The sequence below is a fragment of the Pelodiscus sinensis genome, chromosome 6, assembly GCF_049634645.1.
Source record: "Pelodiscus sinensis isolate JC-2024 chromosome 6, ASM4963464v1, whole genome shotgun sequence".
NCBI lineage: Eukaryota > Metazoa > Chordata > Testudines > Trionychidae > Pelodiscus > Pelodiscus sinensis.
In genome coordinates, this window is record NC_134716.1 from 71454712 (window position 1) to 71474731 (window position 20020).

Genomic DNA, 20020 nt, shown 5'->3' on the forward strand with positions numbered 1-20020 from the left:
AGAAGTTTTCTCTAGTAGGCAGACTCTTCTGCCAATTCCTTCCCAAGTTTGTCTCCTTCTGCCTTGTTCGCTCCAAACTGTCCCTGTCCAAGTTCTGCCCCTTCCCCACCTATGGCTTCTCAACCCTGTCCCATTTTTTTCACCTAAGCATTCACAGACTCCATCCTTTAGGGATGCTCATACCTGGGTTAGCCTAGACCTGGTTTTCTGACCTGCATGTCAATTATCCAGAGTGACTTTGCAGTAAAGACACACTCTACGAGTTTGCACAATTAGTACTCCAAACTGGGGCTCAGGCCACAGAGCTGCCTGAACCATATCATGTGAGGTGGAAATTTAAAGGGCCTGAGATCCAGTCACCACTGCTACCACAATATAATTTATAGCTGGCCTGGAATGGTAGCAGCTCAGCAACCTAACTAGTTACCTAACTAGGCATCAGAGTTCAGAAACTGAAAAAATAAGGGAAAACCCACATTTCTTTTTTTCCATTTGTCTTTTGGATGTTAGTCTGAATCATGTTAAATATTTTTGGGTTTGTACTCTGGCTATTGTGGTTAAATAACTAAGTTTATCTTGGTTGCTGTCATTTTTTGTTTGTTTGTTTGTTTGTTCTCTCCATCTCTTGGGAATATTGCATATTCCTAGAGTGATTTTTGTGGCCAGATTTTCAAAGGTGCCGAAGATGATTTGAAAAATATGTTTTCATATGCAAACTGGAAGCTACATGTGCAAAATATGTATTTACATATTGCAAACTTGCACTTTGTCATGATGTATTTTTCAAGTGCTGATGTTTGCATTCCTATATTCTATAGTCAAAACGTGATTGAGAACCTGGGTCCTGACTGTTTCTTTGTGTATAATTGCTTCTTTTTAATCTGACAAGCCATCATCTCTTATTTTCTTGGATGCAATAAACTGAGGAAATTCAGATCTTCTTATCATTTTGCCCACTATTACCATATCTTGAATTTATATCAACAAAACTTCCTTGTGTACTGCATTGCAATATACTCATCATTAGATTTAAAGTTTAACATAAAAAGGAGCACCAATTTCAGCAAGTATCCTTAATTCTCAGGGCTAGATTCTCAACTAGCATACATTAGTGATGTCACTAAAGCTATGGGGTAAGCATCCATGCTTTCTTATTTTGGCCTTGCCCATGATTGTAGAATGCAGTTCTAAAATGCACCATTTGAATCCCTCAACTTTTAAAATAAATGAACAACAAAGTTTCAGAGAGATCCAAAATTGTATTGCGAAAACTAACCACGGATTGTTGTTCTATTATTTACCTACACCATATTTTGCATGTGTTGTGATGACAACAGACATTTCAATGTAATAAGAGACAAGAGGAGAGATGTAATCATCTAGCTTTTTGTTGAGAGAGACAAACTTTGTAGCTATACAGGGTCCTCAGACCACCTACTCTCTCTAATATACCAGGACTAACAAGGTGGTGGAAATACTGCATAATTAAGTGTAGCCTAATTTGTTTATTTTATTTATTTATGATTTTCATAGATCTATTCTTGTAAAGAAATTTTTAATGATTATTTTACTGAAAATCTGGAACCCACTAGATGATTTTTCTCATACCTTCAGAAAAGTAGGCAAAGGGTGGATTATGGAGATAGCCACACACTCAAAGTAAGATGTACTTCTAGATAAATTGTATACTAAGGTCAATGTGTTCTGTGATATTGGGGATTGTTACTGAATCATTTTAAATAACCATTATTCCAACATCACTTCTATATTCTAACTTTCAACAGTGACACTTACGCAAATTAATTTAGAGAAAATACTACTGGGAGAATAGATCAGGTATTCATAATTATCTATGCTGAAAGATTTAGAACCTGAAGCATATCAAACACTGTAAAGTCCACTTCTATTTACAGGCTCTATTCTCTTCCTCCCTGAAGTAGTCCATTTGATGCTTTACTTTGATATTGCTGTGGATCCATGAGAGTAGAGGTACCTGTAACATTCCTCTTTCTTTTTATTATTAACCTTTGCTTTCAGGAACTCAGAATTTCTATTAGAGAGTGTTACAGTAAATTACAGCAGAAAGTGCAGAGAATTAAAGACTCATCCCCCAGCAAACGTGCTTGGCAGAAAAGTCAGTTTTTTCAGCCTTTCCTCAAATGAGATTTGCCACCCTTCACTTGCCTATAGTTTCAGATTAATTTCCTCAGCCTGGGTTCCCACATAGACAACCCAATTTCCATTGGGAGCAAACTAATCCTCACGTGTGTAAAATAGTTGGTGAGCTCCGGAAGAAAAACTTTTGGCAATGTAGCAGCTCAAGGTAATGGTGGGGAACTGGTCCGAGACCCTAGTTCTAACTCGCAGCCTGGCCCTACCCACAAGTCTCAGGAAGGGGGAGGAAGTAGCTAACATTCATACTATTAATGGAAATCCTACTCCCAACCTTTAGTCTCCACAGAGACTTTAATTTGCCCACTTCTCCGAAGTGGCCAATCACAGTGTTGCAATCATTTTTCTAATTGCCATGCCTACTACTTAAATGACAGTAAATAGCTGCTGGTTGTAATTCTCTCTCTCTCACACACACACGTCGCGGAAGGAGGGAAACCCCGCTTATATTGCAACTTTAGGTGCGTGCGGTGATAAGCCATTCACGCATCATCCTTTCCTCAGCTGTGACTATCCAGTGGGCCAATTAATCAGCGTCCCTCGGTACACTCCTAACTTTCACGATTGGCCCCGTGATAACAGCGTTTGCAGCATCACCTGGGAGCTCCTTCCCCAATCCGCGCCGCCGAAAAGCCCGAGCAGCAGCACGGCTGTCTGAGTTCACAGCAGCCAGGAAGCGCTTGGGGACTGTCTGCGGCTTCAGCCTTTACAAACTTTGCCTCCTGAGCCTCAGCGATGGTTTCCTCCCACTCCTCTTGGGTTTGCTTTCGCTCCTGGATCGCACACGTGTGTGGTAGCCCCCAGCAAGCAGCCCGCCGCGCCCAGTGACCACAGCCCGCCGCAGACAGAAGGGAATTAGCGACAGGGAGGCGGATAAACTTTGGGGCCGCCCGTTTGGTCGATCAAGCCGCTGGCAGCCGGCCGGGCAGGAGCCAACGCGCCGGGGCTGCTGCGGCACCAGGAGTCGGCGGCCCCGAGCGCATCCTGCAGCTGCGGTCGCAGCTTCCTCCCCAGCCCGGGCTGGGCTGAAGCGGTCGCGCTCCGGCGGGGTCTGCTGCTGCTGCTCCTTCAGCCTCCGCCGCAGTCTGAGCCGCAGCCCGCGGGGGAGCGCCGGCGGGAGGGAGAGGATGGAGCCGCGGGCTGCTGCCGAGGACAAGCCCGGCGAGCCCGAGCCGGCGGCTTCGTTCCAGGCCCGGCTCTGGAAGAACCTGCAGCTGGGCAGCAAAGCCCGGAGCTGCAGGTCGGGCGCGGAGCGCCGCACTGCGGGGCCCCAGCCCCCCGCCGCGTCCCCTGTGGGCGGCAGCAAGGGGGACCCGCTGCCCGGCGCCCGGTGGGGCGGCTTCAAGAGGCGGAAGCAGGTGCTGGACCGCGTCTTCTCCTCCTCCCAGCCCAACCTATGCTGCTCCGCGGCCGAGCCCCTGGAGCCGGGCGGCGAGCCCGCCTCCGCCCTGCGCCGCCTCCGCGAGCACCTGCTCCACCACCCCGGCAAGGGGCCGCAGCCGCCCGGCTCCTCCTCCGCCTCCTCCTCGCTCGCCTCGTCCCCGCTGCCCCCAGCCGCCCCGGCCCGAGCGGACAGGGCTGGCGGGGAGGAGGGACGCCGGCCTGCTGCCCACCTGTCCCACCAGAAGAGCTCGTCCCTGCCCGGCACCACCTGCCTGGAGCAGCTCCTGCAGGACGGGCCCAGCGCCATCCGGAGCGAGGATGAGGGAGCCGAAGGCAGCGCGGTGAGTCCCCACCCCCATCGTACCACGGACAGCTCCGGCTGAGGGGGCGGGAGAGGGTCCGTATCCCCCCGAGCTTGGGGCTTCCCATGATCACTGCCCTGCGGCTTGGGCGGGAAACAGGAGCCTCTTGGGTCGACAGCATCTCCCCCCCCCCTCCCCCCCAGTCTGGTGTTAACAACAGCAGGTGCCAAGCAGAGGGAAGTCGGGCCCCGCGCTGCACTGGGGTTGCAGATAAACCCAGCCCCCTTGCAGCGCCCTAGAAAGACTCGCTTAGGCGAGTGGAGCGTGACTGCGTGAGCTTCGCTCGTGTCAGCGGTGTGTGGCGCGGGGCGCTGAGAGCCCGAGGCGGTGGGAGGAGCGTGCGCTCTCTGAACCGAATGCGCGGGAGGCACGGTGCGTGGAAGAGAGAAAAGCGAGTGTAGCAGGGATCGTCGGGGCTAGCACGCCCCGGGCAAACTGATCAACGCCACCATCCGGCGCGCTGAATGGCCTTCTCTCTTCATAGTGCAAACGATTCCGGTATAGCATTCTGCTTCCCGGCCTTGTACAAAAGAACAGAGCGTGCACACGCCCCACTGTGGGCCATGTCCTGCGCCCTGTAAATCTTAAGGTTTTTAATCAGGCCACATTGCCAATAACACGCACACTAGGCTTCCATTTGGATTTGGAAACTGTGCTTTGTATAGTGCTAGCAGTACTTCTAGGCTTCCAACCTGTCATATGAAATTTGTAGGTATAAGATTTCATTTTCATAGGTTGGCTTGCAAGTTTTTGAGTCTTAGAAAAGTTGTGACGTAGGAACACTGAAACTCTGGTCCTGGCCCTATAATCACATGTGTGCTTAATAACATAAGGCCATACTGGCCCATATAGAAAAGTGAACCTGTTGGTGGCATATGCACAAAACACAAACAGCAACTGTGGTAATACAAGTTTTCTAAAAATACATGAACTTGAGCAATATTTATCAGACTGCTAGCAAGTGTTTAATGCACACTGCAAAAATTTCAGGCTGAAAGTAATATTTGATTATTGGAGAAAGGTGTTCAAAGCTCTCTTGTGGCTGTCAGTTGGAAGTTAAGTGATGATGCTTATTATTGATGGGTCTGCTGTTCCTACAATGGATTCTCTACTAGAAAAGTTCAGGATATGAGTCTTTCTCTCTCTGGAATTAGTAAATGTCTAAACATGCAAGTACTTTTGCAGAAGTAATTGAAAATGTGGTACAAAATCATATTCTTATCTGTTTTAATCTTTAGCTATGGGAGAATTACAATGTGCACTTCAGGTTTTTAAGGGTCAAGAATAATCTATAGAGCGTTTGTATACATTTGATTTTAGTCAGCACTACAGAATCAGTTAGATACAGAGTTGTTCAAAGATTTAGGTATTCTGAATTTTACATTGACTTTGACTTCACACATGAGGATTTCTATTATTTGCATTAATCTAGGCAGAATTAAAGCCTCTGCTTAATTTTAACGAGGTTTCTCAGTCCCACTGATTTACAAATGCTTTGCTGAATCAGGGCTTTTATATAATTTCCCAATATTGGAGGAAAATCTGGAAACTTAAGTTACTTTTCCTTTTTGAGATCAAAATCACTTTAAGTTTATACAATGGATATTTTTCTTCAGTGCTTTTTTCATCACAAGGACTAATTTTTTTTTAAGTTGTCTTTAGAATGAGTGGAAATTTTCTGTTACTGGGTGGTTATTTTTAGTTGAATTGAAAATGGCAGCAGGAAGTCCTAGGTATCATGTCTAGACTTGTCAAAACAAGGACAGATATTGCAGATAATGAATGGTGGTGGTGGGGATTTTTTTAAAGGCTACTTTCACAAGGAAGGTATGTAAAATACCATCTAATTTATTACTTCAAATTTTAAAATACAACTATGTGCCCTTCCTCTATTCTGGATTACATGAGTTATGTGGTTACAACAGCTGGAGTATATTTTACCCATTTAGAGTCTATGGTATCTGGCAATTCAAAAATATTCTCATGTTTAAGGAGAAATTTGCTCAGCATTTTGTCATTGGGTCCTTAACTTATAGAAGTTGTCATAGTTCTACAATGAAAACCAAGAACATGCAACTCTTTGAAAAAGTTTACATGTATGACAGATTTATAATTAGAGGACATTGTTTTGGGCACACATTTATAATTAGCAAAAACAGTGTTACTCTTATCAGTGTGCATGATACCTTATCAGTAGAATAAAGATGAATGCTTGAGATGAGGGGTTACTATCTAATGACTTCATCCAATACCGAGAGTTGTATCGGTAGAGAGGGGTGTACCTGCCAGGTGCTCTTTGACCACAACTTACCTAAGCAATGATCCTGCAATCTTTTCTGTCTAAGGAATGGACATAATATATAAAGTCCAAAGGCCACAGTCAATGCTTTGTCTGTTCTTTGCCCAGTTGCACTTCTTCCACTTGACCAAAGATGCAGTTACTTCTAGCTATCTGACATGAGGTTAAAGTAAGTAGAGGAAGCACAAATCACCCTTCTTTGCTAAAAGCAGAGGGAGTAGCCTCCTCCTTGCTGTGGCTTGGGTGAGCAGTGCTTTCTATCCATGAGCATCCCCCCTCCCTGTTTCAATCATGTTTAACCACGAGGGAGCTGTAACTGTGACCCCCCTCTCCCCCGATCTCGCACCCCATCTATGGCAAGATGAGACTCCACCAGCCAGGAGAATAAGAGGGTTTATTGCCTCTCTGGGATATAGCATAGATGTGATGTGGATATAAGGAGTTGGGGGCTGGCAGCCCTAGACCCCTAGGGGTAGGGGTGCATAAATTCCTCAACGCCCAGCACTCTGCTTAGTCTGTTCTCTTCATGGCTTTCCAGCCAAAAACTGCCCTTATGCAAACCACACCCTTCCTTTGTTCAAACCCCTTCCCTGGACAGGTAAGAACCTGTTGGGCCATGGACTACATGACATGAGTGTCCTCAGGGCAAACCCCAGTCCCTTCCCCCCACTGCTGGGCAGTGCTTACAGACACAGGCCAGTAGGGGGTCACCCACAGCCCAAGCATAGTAACCAGAGAATGGCTGAATGGACAACACCACCCACTACATCACAAACTGGTCACTGGTTCTCAGTAGCATCTTTTCCCCCCTCCCTCCTCCCATCTTCTGAGCAGTCATGGGTGGCTGTTGAGCTGTTTTGTCTGGAAATGGGTGACAAGAGAGGGATCATGTGAAGACTACCTATTATGTTGCCTCCCTCTGGGGCATCTGGTATTGGCCCCTGTCAGCAGACAGAATACTGGGATGGACTGTTGGTCTGACCCAGTATGGTCATTCTTAGGTTAGAAAAAGAAGAGCCAATTGTGAATTTTTACAGTAGTGTGTTCTAAGTGCAGGTGGAGTAACTGAGTATCTATACTGTCCTCCCTAGGACTCCACAGCTGGGCATGGAAGCAGGCAAACATTTATTTTTTGGGATGCCAAAAAAGAGAGAGTGCTTGAGTTTAGGCCAAGAGAATCTACTCTCAGTTAATAGAAAAGTAAGATAAGGACGTGAGAGGAGCTGTTAATACAGATTTCCTCTATTCAGAAGGATACTGTGTTTTCTGGCAGCTCTATCTTTCACTAGCTCTTTAATGTTAGTAGTGGATCAGTCTAAATTCTGGATTCTCGCTCCCCCTCCCCCCACATTCCCCTCTAATGAAACAGTTCTGGTCTAAGGTGCTCCCTTTAGAAGTGTGAGCGGTATTTGTCTGCTTCTCATCTTTTCAGCTGTCTTTGAACTATGTCTTGCCTCACAATAACTGTATGCACTTACAGTTGACCTGAAAATTAAGACAGTAATACAACTGTACTTAGTCCAACTTAACCTATGCTTATACTGTAATTAACTAAAGTTGGTCCCTGGATTCTTCAGAGTAGTTTTTAGTTTCAAAATTAGCTAACATTCTAAATTTAGTAATCTTCCTTTAGGCTAGGGTAACCAGAATAGAGACTTACCCAAGCCAAATAGTAACTTTTGTTGTCACCTGGAACCTCATTTATTTTGAACTTTCATTTTCCCCTTAATCTTTGTGAATATGGGGTTATAACTTAACAACAAAAACTGCATTTGTAGGAATGAATGACTCTGGAAAACCAAGTCTGGAACACAGTATAGGGTGAATGGGTTACTTATGGGATTACTTTATTTAAAGATTTTTTTTTCTTTGGCAAATGAACAGTAGTACTTGTGACAGCTGAATACAGTTTTTTAAAACAAGACTTATACAGTGTCTTATCACAGTTGTTATGGCATGGTAGTTAGTAACCAAATTCTTCAGTGATCATAGTTGCATTGTTTTTCAATAATAGTAGCATCTATAAGGAAACTTTTTTTTTTTTTCAAGGGGACTAACTTCGAGCAGCAAGGCCTGGTAAAGAATAAGGTCTGTTATGGCAGAACTGTTCCATGTGTGCTCTGTAGATACTGGTTTTAAAGTTGATGTTTGATCCCTAATTTAAAGTGAAGTCTAAAACAACTTGCTACTATGGTAGAATGTCTGAGAGGTGTGGGATTTTTTTTTCTTTCAGAGCTTCACCTTGCTTATGATAGGTGCCATCTGCAACTTGAACTGTATAAGGGTAAGGACAAATGTTGGATGTCCTTTACCATAGAAGGGCCCAGATGATGCCTATAAAGGCTGGAAAAGGGAGCTTGTCACGGCTGTTCCCACTCTGGCACTATGCGGAAAGTAGGGTCCTGCAAGAGACCCTAAATATCTTGCCTCTAGACAAGGTAGCTGCTTATGCAGCATTTATGATCAAGTTAATAAAGAAAAGTTATTGCTGCTCTTAACAGGATATAGCTCTACCTACCATTTCATTACAAAGAAAAGTGCTTTTTAGCACTTAAAAGCATGAGCACAGAGTGGATACACTGTCTACTTTAAAAACTCAGACGTTTTTATTAATGACCTGGAAGAAAAACATAATATCACTGATAGTTTGCAGATGATGCAATAATTGGAGTGGTAAATCATGAAGAGTTGAGTCCTGCAGATACAAATTTCTTTCCAAATAGAAAACTATCTGCTGAACTGCTGGACGCTGCAATTCCCAAGAGTAGTGGTCAAAGGAGAAGAATGTGGTGCTAATACTCCATGCCAGCAGCTCCTCTTTGGTGTGCGGCTATATTGCCACCAACTCTTCCAAAAAATATTTTTTTCTGTCAGGAGTCATACAATCCTACTGGGGGAGCAGCTAGAGATGATATGACTGGGAGGAGTGGCCAGCGCAGAGCTCTGGCTTCTGCAAGAGGCAACACAATGTTCTCGGTTGGCTGCTGCAATTTCTTGGAGTAGAGCATTGTGGTTCAGCAGATTCCACTGATAGAAAGTAGGTTATTCACATCTGTGGATAGAGCCTTATGCTGACACAAATTTCCAATGAAGAACACACATCAACTGATAGTGATGCGGATCAGTTCATTATCAGGGCAGAAGCAAATTATGCTTTTTAATACATCTGGGAACTAAGAATGTAGGTCATTCTATCTTATGAAAAAGTAAGTATCTTCCATCTTGTAACTCTGAAAAATTTAGTGTCAGCTGAATATGAGCTCTGTGTGATGCTGGTCTAAATGAAGTGAATTGGATGCCTAAATGAAGGATTCTTGAATAGGAGTAAACTTATTTTACCTCTGTATTTGACATTGGGGTGACTGCTGCTGGAATACGTATGTCCAGCTCTGGTGCCCATAATTGAGGAAGGAGGCTGATAAATTGGAGAGGGTTTGAAGAAGAGCCATGAAAATGATTAAAGGATGCCTTCTAGTGATTAGGTTTTCTGGAATTTGAAATTTGGCAGTCTAGCACCTTTGCTCTCCCAATGCCCTGTCCCTGCTCGCTCCTTCTTTCCCTCCTGCATCTTTCCATTGCTTGCTCTCCCCCTCCCTCTGCCCCCTTGCTTACATGTTAATCTTCACTGCAAACCCAAGCAGGCACATTTTCTTGTTTGGACAGATGCTAAGTTCAGGCTTGATTAGCTACGGGATACTAGAACTGGCAACAAAAAAGGATAATTAAAATGAAACTTCACAAAGGTTTTAATTCCCCTCCCTGTTGTCCCTTTTTTTGTCACCAGCTCCATGATTTTTTTTCACTAAAGTTATTGTACCTTTATGTGCTTCTGGGAGCACAGAGCCAGTGTATCCCCCATCTTGCCAGGTGCCAGGCCAGCAGTGCTAGATTTGATTTCTACCAGCGTCCACCAAGTTGGGTACCTATCCCTACCCAGCTGCCTCATGATCTCCCACCTGCAAGCATTTTCTCTGTCCTCAACACTGTCTTCCCCCTCTCCCCTTCAAATACTCCCCTTCCTATTGCCTCACTCCTCTGCCCCATCTGCATCCCTTTAGCCTTCTCCCTGCCCCACACAACATTCCCCCATCTACCCTCTTCTTCTGTGACCCCCTCGCTGTCCCATCTGCCCCTCCCCCCCACCAATTTGCCTGCAGTTGGATGCTTTCCCAGGCAGCTATTCCCTTCCTCTGGCTGGGCTTAGCCTACTGTGCCCCCTGCCTGGTAGGGCATTGCTGTTCTTGCCCCCCCTTTCCTGTGTGCGCACTACACAGCACCTGGGATTACAGCTATGGCAGTGCATCCTGGCAGAGGAAGGAGGGAACCAGGGAACAATGCAGGAAGCTAGAGCTTCCTTTGCTCTCAGGCTGTCTCAGCCCTGATGCAGCCCCACTGGCTGAAGAACTGGGAGCACAGCAGCTGGCAAGAAGACTGCTAGTCCCAGTGTGGGGCCACCAACTGGACAATCAATGACCTGGTCACTGGTGCTGTTCAGAGCTGCCAGATCCCTGTTTGCCTGAGTTGTCCAGTTCAAAATTGGACACGCTTTAATAGTGATTGATCTCTTTGAATCTATTTATCTTGACAAAAAAGGTTAAAGGGTGGGTACATGAGGAACAAATATTTAACAATGGGATGTATCTTCAGTCTAGCACAGTCTGGTTGGAATTTTAAACTAGACAATTTTGGGCCGAAAATGAGCTGTAAATATTTAACACAGCAATCAACTATTGAAGGGTCATGGTTGATTCTGCCTCAGTGACAACTTAAGTCAAGATTGGTGGTTTGTGTTTTGTGTGTGTGGTGGTTTTTTTTTTTTTTTTTGGTAAAATATTCTGTAGGAATAATTTTGGGTAAGGTGGCCTGTGTTGTATACAGGAGACAGAAATCAGAGTACTGATCGCAGTGGTCCTCTCCTTGGAATCTATGAATCATACAGTTGCATTAAGTACTCCTAAATTAACTATTTGGTTTTTATGGTATGTCATGGTATAGTTAAAAATCTAAATGTTAGATTTTGCCATGGGATGCCTCTGTGGAGCTCCACAGACTTCAATGAGACCTCTGTGAATATTTGAGGACAGAGTTTGGCTTTGTCGCTCATTTAAATAGCATAATTCATAATATATCACTGAGGTCTAGATTCGGTAACTAAATAAGTCAGCCCCCAATGCTAATAAGGTTTAAAAATACTAAGGAGCTGCGTCCCCTGCTCGCCATTCTCATCGAGCCCTCTCCCCTGTATCTGGGAGTAGGAGGTCTGGCCATGGAGAGGGTGCAGGGGGAGGCAGCTGTGGGCTTGGGGGGTGGGGTCTTGGCAGATGAGGCCTCAGATGCCCCAGCCCTCCCCTGTCCACCAAGGAGGGCCTGGGTCCAGCTCTTTCCCTCAGGGCTCCCACCTGCTGCCACCAGGGAGGGGCTGAAGTGGCCTTGGCTCTTTGCCCTGCCTCTGGGGAGGAGAGTGCTGGGGCTGCAGGCAGCCCAAGCTCTTGGCGTGGGGGTTGGTTCCTGTGGACACTGACTAACGTGATGACATCATTCTGTCTTGCATAAAATGAGAGAGAAGTGGTTCTCTGCTTTCCCTAAAAGGAGAATGGAAATCTAAATGAGTTGGAGTGTTGGAATCATTTTTATAGTAGATACTGAGAGCTATTGAATCTAACTGTAAATCTTTTACAAAATGGAAACCACTTCACATCGGGGGGGGGGGGGGGGTGTAAGTTCTAGTACCTTTAGGTGTGACACTTAGTTTATACAAATAATTATTCCTCCTTTCACTTCTGCAATGTCGGCATTTTTGTAGAAAAGGGTGTTATGCATCATAAGTGTATGTATGAAATAGGGTACAAAATGTGAATGATCACAATCTTTTGGGAAGTCCTCCTGATTGAATCTGTGTTCCCTAATCAGATTCCACCAGTATATTGTGTCAAATATCAGGAATGCTAATGTGAAGAGCAGGGAATCAGTCACTTGATCTTTGCGCCGGGTTTTCAGGCCAGCAATTCAGAACCCTTTACAGAGTAACTGGAGTGGGACCTGGTGGTAAAGATTTCTCGGGACTGGAGAACTGACAGTGAGGAAAGCCATTTTCTGCTGTCCACAAGACCACCATTGACTCAGTGATTATAGCTTTGTTTCTAAGAACTTTAGACCTCAATAAAACAGTCAGTTACTCATGATTGAGGAGTCTGGCAGACATCTCACACTTGGGTGTTTAAAATTTTATATGGTGGCTTTCCTCAGATAACAGTAATTACTGTTATAGTCTCAAAGTACTTGAGTGGGGAAGTGAAAGTACCTAGTAGGTCAAACTTAAAAATCTTATCCTATCCAACCCAAGCCAGGCTTTAAGAATTTAAAGAGGGGGTTTGAGCCGCTATATTCAACCAAACCGTTGTATGTTATTGAACTGGTCATTAAAAGGGCTAGTGACACCTTAGAGGAAGCTCGTGTAATTTTGCAAATACTTGATTACACCTTATGGTATAAATTCAGTAAGAGTGCGGATATAGAAATGCATTACAAAAACTGTTCTTGGAGTACTGTTTTTATCTCAACTTCAAGATAAATAGCAAAATGTGTGAAAGGGGAAAGACCTAATTTGTAGTCCTCTAATACTTTTCATTCAGGGATCTTTTTGTACTTTACACATGTTAATCAAAGTCTCACTGCCTGGGGACATATGGGAGACACATAAAAGGATCACTTTATTTGCTATTAAAATGCATTCTGCTGTGAGTTGGAACTAGATGTTTTGAGTTTGGGGAGAAGCTGGAAGCTCCACGCCTTAACATGATCAAGTGAGTGCCTGTGACAGGCCAGAAATGCCCCATACGCATGCCCCTCTGTTGCCCCACTCAGTCACATGGGATTTAAGCTAAAAACACAAGACAACTTGTCTGCTAAAATCTGAGGACTCCAGGGGCAATTTCACAATCTTTGGTGTCAATCTGTGGAGTTCAGTTCTTGTTTGTGTGTGGGTTTTTTTACTCTTTTGGGATTGACAGTACTGTCCCACCATTCCACAGGTCTGCTTCTTTCTTAACCCTATCCCTAATGTAAAACACATAGAGGTTTCATTTCGGTATACTCCAGTATTTCTTGCTCTTTGCATATGTTTATATCCGAAGCCTTAGATTTGTGCAAAGATGGTTCCTTCACCCACACTCAAGCTATCATTTAGAATATTTTGTAAATGAGAATTGGATTTGGGAGCACGTGGAATATCCATCATAGCATGATTTTCAATGTTTTTTTTAATAGTTTGAGATCCAAGCCATTTCAAAGGTTACTTTCCCAGGAAGAATGATGCATGAATGATGCATTTAACATAGTTTCCCCTCCGTCACTGAAACTAGTGTCCTGAATTTTCCAGTCAGTTGAACTGATGACTGGATCTGAAGAAGAGCTGAGTAGCTTGTAAGCTTGCCACTTTCTCCGATAGAAGTTGGTCCAGTAACAGATACTACCTCCCCCACCTTGTCTCTTGACTGCTGACAATCATTTGGTGCTTTATAATTGCTATTCTTTCAAATTAATGTTTTTTGAAACACTGGTTTTAACCAAATTGAATCCTTGCTATGTTTTTGATGCTTAGCATGGATGATACTTGTAATGGTATCCTCATTTGATAGCATTCCATGATGTCTTGTATGTTTTCACACTGTTCCTGGCTTTCTGATAAGCAGAAGCCTTTATCGGCTAACTAAATCAATTATCCTGTGTTATAACTTGATGCCTAGTGAAGTCTATTGAAATTTTAGCATAGCAAAGAGCTGTCCCTTGCAAAATCTAATACCATATTAAATGGCCAGTGAAATGTAGTGCTATGCTGCTCTTCTGCATTATAACTGTTAGAGGTGCATGTTTGAGAAACGGAACTTTCCCAAAGCTGCTATCAACTAAGGAAAATAGCAATTCCTATATTGGGTCCAAGCCAATGTTTGACAGTGGCTAGTACCAGATCTTTCAGAGGAAGGTAAAAGAACTCTGCAGTAAGATGATAGGGGGTAGATTATCCCATATATTGGATAGCATCCTTATTCATCATTATGAGGAATTGGCTTAAACAGTGAAGCATTTTTTACCATCCCTTCCCAAATTTGTTGTTAATTATGACTAAGGGGATTGTACGCTCTGCAGCTGCAGGCTATAATCATTGGTTGTTCCTTAAACCCTTCCAGTCTCCCAGTGTGTTCCCATATGAAGTAAATTTTCTTAGACCCTAACATCTGCTCTTCACTTGGCATGCTAATGTAATAATGCATGATTTTAATATTGAATCTAAATATTATTTTATTATTTAAATGTAAAAATACTATATTTAATCCCATTGTGAGGAAAATATTTATGAATTAACAAAAAATCATAGTTCATAAAGTAGAACTTTCCTTGTTCTTCTCTGTACCTACCTGATACTTTGCATCCTCCTTTCATGCCTTCTGCACTCTTCCTCCTCACTTTGTGACCCATCTAGTTCTCTGATCACCCGTGTTCATGTTCTTCTGGTTCCCTGCCATTGCTACCACATTCCCCTGAAATTGTTTGGTGCTTACTGTATATTTTGCTTCCCCATTTTGTCTTTGTGCTCCTCTGACAACCAATCCATCTTGGAATATTATCCCTTTCCCTATCCTTCCCTCCCATTCTAAAATCAGGGAATTCAGCTTTTATGCTCACCTCTGTGCCCACCTTATTCTTTTCCTTCAGTCTATGTTCTTCTTGGTTCTCTGCATCCCTAATTATTTTCCCTTCCCCTCTGCCTTTCCCATTTCTTACATCACCTATCATGAGCTCAGATTAGCAATTGCTATAGCAAAGCCTGGAGGCAGCAGAAGCAGGAGGTTATCTTATTTATGAACCATTACATTGGTAACGTCACTTCAGGTACATGAACGCCAGTTCTTCATAACTTTCTCATTAACATCTTCCTTCTATAAAAGAAAAGACTAAACTTTCCTGAACAAGACCCACAAAACAAATCTTGAGTTTGGCTCATTGACTGGACTGATTAAGATATTTTCATACAATTGAACAGGGACGCTTAATACTATACTGTCGATGTGGTATTTGATCTTCTTTCTTCACTTGGCAGAGAATGTCCCCTGCAAGAAATGTGATTACCATTTTAATAAGTCATTTTTAATTGTAAAGAGCTATGAACACTTGATCCTTGCTTCCCAGTTTTTTGTAATCAGTTGGTAACACTTTCTGTCTCGATGTCACAAGGATGAGCTGTGCTTCTTGGTTTTATGCTTACAGTTCTTACACTGTTTAACATTGATACACTATGAAAATTGGAAGGACGGAAGTGAACATGGAAAGAGGAATGCATTTTCCGAGAGCATACAAAGATCACTATAATAATTGAGCAGGCTAGTCACAGAACTAAAATATTGATGACAAAGTCTAGTGTGTGTGTGTATACACACACACACACACACACACACACACACACACACACACACACACACACATATATCTACACATAATTTTAAATACCATTAAAGCAAGTTCATCTCTAGCAATATGACAATTTCAGATGTTAAAGATTGAGGTACATTAGTATAAGTTAATGAGCTGATTTAATGCACCATAACAATAGGAATATTCTAATGTAGAAGTCGATATTTTTCTAATAGGGGTTCTTGGAATGCTAGCATTTTCTCTGGAAGATTTGTACAGTTAGGCAAAACTGAGATTTGTTTCAGAGTAAGATGCTTGTTTTGCCTGGCATGTAGATGGGAAACGTATGGTAGATGGCTATACAATTCTTTGTGCATATGGCACATTGGGTGTGAAGGTGGTGGTATGCTAGCAGTGTCAGTCTTCCACACAGTACTGCAGATAATATGTTGGGTGAAAATGCCTTTGACAGAGAGGTCTGGTATCTTTTTCAGAACTTCAAATTGGAGTCCTCTGGCTTAAAAAGACTAACGAATTCTAGTGGGTCACTTAGTCTTCAGTTACTAGATATACTTCAGCTATCATGAGTCCTGTAATGCTTGTCACATGAGACTTACTAATAGTCTTGGTCTCAAACAACAATGTTAATATTTGATCAAGATTGGGAAAACTAAGTGTCCTGTGGAAACTGATGGCTTAAGTAAAATGTATATCATTTTGCAGTGGAATAATGTAACCATATTTATATATCTCCTCTGAAACTTTGTACCTCATTCTTGCTACCCCCTAACGCTGGAATGACCTCCCTTTTTGTGATTTAGCACATGCTTGCTCTCTCCTTTCTAATCATTCATTTAAACTCCAATATTCTCAAAAGACCTGAAGTGATGAATGAATCTTGCCAATAAGAAATGCTGTCACTGAAGTGTACTATCAACAATTTACTAAAATAATTCAAACATATGAAAATATTGAAGGTAGCCCGTATCTAATTCCTGTATCCTTATGCTTTCAAATTATTAGGGGCCAAAATTAGTGCTTTAACGTACAGTCCTGATTCTATTAAAACCAGCTTAAGTTACATGGCTTTGAAAACTATTTTGTCCCTGTTTCAATGACTTGTGATTTTAACTAGGATAAAAATTCTGCCACACTGTAGATCTATTGGTAGTAATACACTATACTACATAATGCAACCTGCAGTTCTGTACTCTCAGAATCCATTGTTAGTTACAGAATCACACAGTAACAAGTCTGTCACCTTTTGGCTAGTACATTTGAATATGCACCATGTATCTGGGGGGAATGGACCTGCTGTGCTCTCAGGTACACCTTTATACTGCTTTACCATATAAGTGTTTTATAATTGTTGCATCTCATGTATCAACCATAATTAGAGTCCTGCCAAATTGCTGGCCATGAAAAACCTGTCATAGACTGTGAAATCTGGCCTGTGTGCTTTTGCCTTATACTATACAGATTTCATGGGGGAGACCAGCATTTCTCAAAATAGAGGCCCTAATCCAAAAGGGATCACAAGGTTATTTTAGAAAAGGTGGAAATCGGAGCGGTGGTTGTAATGTTGGCCAGATGCCCAGCTCTGAAGAGAGCACCTCACCAGCAGCAGCACAGAAGTAAGGTTGGCAATACCATACCAGATAATACTTTCTGCTGCACAGCTGCTGGTGGCCAGCAGCCCAGCTCTTAAGGCAGAACTACCAACAGCTGCCCCACTCCAGCTTTCCAGCTCAATGCAATGCTGTTGCAAGCAGCTGAACAGAAGTAAGGGTAGCAAATGATACCACAACCCCCATTCAATAACCTCTTACACCACTCTTTTTTGGATCAGTACTCCAACAATTAAAACACAGTGAAATATTAGTGTCAATCTGAAATAATGAACATTGCCACGTTTAAAATCCTAGAACTCTGAAACTGACCAAAATGAATAGTGAAATTGTAGGGTCCTGTTCATGATAATGCTCAGAGTATTGCCACCAAGCTTACACAGAAATGAGCCAGGAACTTTTTTTTAGTGCTTTATTGAGGCAAGTATCTAGAATCGGCATCATGGTACCAAGGAAGCACTTGATTAGACAATCATCAGTAAAACACTAAAACTGTTACTTCATAAATTCTAGTGTTACATGTGTTTAGGTGAAGAAAGGAGAGAAGCCTTCATGAGCACAGAATGGCATAGATAAGACTTATTTTTCTTTAAATTTAATGTAGAAAACAGTACCTTTTTAAAAAAATGGCTAGATACCTAACCTTGTAAAGTATTCTAATTTGTCCCTAAAAGAATGCTAAGGAAGGCAATGAGGTAGCTTTGCGGATGCTTACTTGGAGCTCCTCCCGAATGTGAGGGGCAGCATGGCAGGAGCAAAAAGGTATTGGGAAGTTTATTAAGTGGGTAATGGAAGCTACATGTTTGGTGGTTGGAAGATAGGAGCTGATACGTCAGGGAGAATACACTGTGAAAGTCTTTTAAAATTAAAGATAAGGTTATTTGGTGTAAGCTTATTTTATTCTTTCAGCCACTGGGGAAGGTACTACAGTGGAACAATGAATGACATCCTACAAGTCTAATACTGACCTTGGACAAACCTATTCTGAACAGATTACAGTAATCAGGGTTCAAAATTCAATTTTCTGTAAGAACATCCTAATAACTTTTGTATCCAATGTTGTATTTGTGGCAAAACATAGGGCCCCCCTAAAATAGTTCTGAAATGCTTATTAAAATTAAGGATTCAGTTAGATCTCTTCAGATAGGTGTTCTGGGGAGGAGAAGATGTAATAAGGGCACTATCCTAGCAAATGTTCAGAATATCTGCCATTAGGTGTATACACCTGTGGGATTTTCTGTGTTCAACAGATATAATTCGTCTGTAGAGGGATTGAGCCATAATTAACAGCATTCAGAGGTTATCTAGGCATATACCTAATTTCTTCCCATAGCCTGCAGGCAAATTATTTCTGGCCTTTGCAGGGGCCTTTTGGGAAGGGTGGAGAAGAAATCAGGGCGTCCCCCTCTATCTACGGCATTCATGTTGAGTTAGTCTTAATTTGGCTTTAAGAATTCATCAGAAGGAAATGGTTTGTAGCTGTACTGCAATGCATGCTGACTAAAATATTTAGTACTTTGAAGTCTGGCAGAGAACCAAGACTCTTGTATTGACTGAGTTTGTTAGTAGCAGGTCAGTATCGTGACTTCAGTTTATTTGAAAAAAATACCAAGATTTTATTAATGGTGTAGGTGGTGGTGGTGGTTGGGCTTAAGACTGAGGGGGGCGTGGCTTTGATACTTAGCATAATCACCAGTTCATTGCAAACTGACTCTTGGACCACTGGTTATGAATTACAAAATATTCACTTTTAAAGTTAGTGCAGACTGCCTCAAGATGCAACTTATTTTAATGCTCAATAATATTAGGACTGTGTACATTTAATTCTCCATCCTTTATCCTGAAGCTTTTCATAATTAGAAACTAGTTTTATTCTTCAGTGGTGGTTCTATGCCTGTAATGCTGACAAACCCTGAATATTGGGAGATGGGATTAAACCAGTGACCCCTGGAGCTTAATGTGTGAGCCTTTACTGCATGAGTCACATGGCCCTTATGTAAGGCTAGAAGATTTATTAATCTCTAAGTAGCCTCATTGCCACTAGAGGGGAGACATCACACCTACATAAATAAACATGACTGCTGGCACACATCTTCTTTAAAAATAGTGCCACTCCATCAATCAGCTACTTAAAAGCTAGTACCGCAAGATGCTTATCTTTACAAAGCTCAGGACTATTCTTTAATTCTCGTTAACTTGCTCTATTTGCTGCTTTTGTGGTGGTTGCATGGCTAGCTAAATGGATATGAAATGCCAATTAGGGGCTATATTTGATGCTTAATATTAACTAGAACTTGTTAGTGGTATTCCTAACCAGTGAGCATGTAGTAACCTGTGGCTGTGCTTAACAGTTTATAGATTAAAATGCTTGGTAAATGGTAAAGACTGGAAGTATCTGAAACAAGAATTATAAAGACACTATATTGACAGTGTTGAAGATATGCCTAGGCCTGCTCAAAATGCTGAATGTGTAGAGCTAGCATGTGGCTTTCTGTTTTTTGTTCATAAGTAAAGCAAACATTGTAATCAAGCTCTTTTTCTTCTTTGTACGCACTGTGAGGAAATGCTTTTCCAAATGAAACTGTGTTAACCTGGATGCCATTCTCATTATTCTAACTCCATAGTTGCCACCGGGATGTAAAAACTGTGGAGTTTCCTTTCTTATCCTAGTTTGATGAAAAATAATCATGACACCTCATTGGATGTGCAGGGACTATGTAGCATTCAAGATAATCCAGAGGGAATTAATAAACAAGCAGCCTTTTTCT

The 20020-nt window shown here is 42.5% G+C and overlaps 1 protein-coding gene across 4 annotated transcripts in view; it reads left to right on the top strand.

Moving 5' to 3' along the window:
• Positions 1-2620: 2620 nt before the first annotated feature.
• The window catches only part of MCTP1 (multiple C2 and transmembrane domain containing 1), a 390864-nt gene continuing 373464 nt past the window's right edge, over positions 2621-20020 (top strand). For 2 of the 4 annotated variants that reach the window (XM_075932144.1, XM_075932145.1), the window contains exon 1: positions 2622-3896. In XM_075932144.1, coding sequence (XP_075788259.1) covers positions 3300-3896 — 597 coding nt within the window. In that variant the 5' untranslated portion in view covers positions 2622-3299. Of the gene's footprint in view, positions 3897-20020 lie in introns of all 4 variants that reach the window. The other 2 variants (XM_075932146.1, XM_075932147.1) reach the window with 2 other exon arrangements.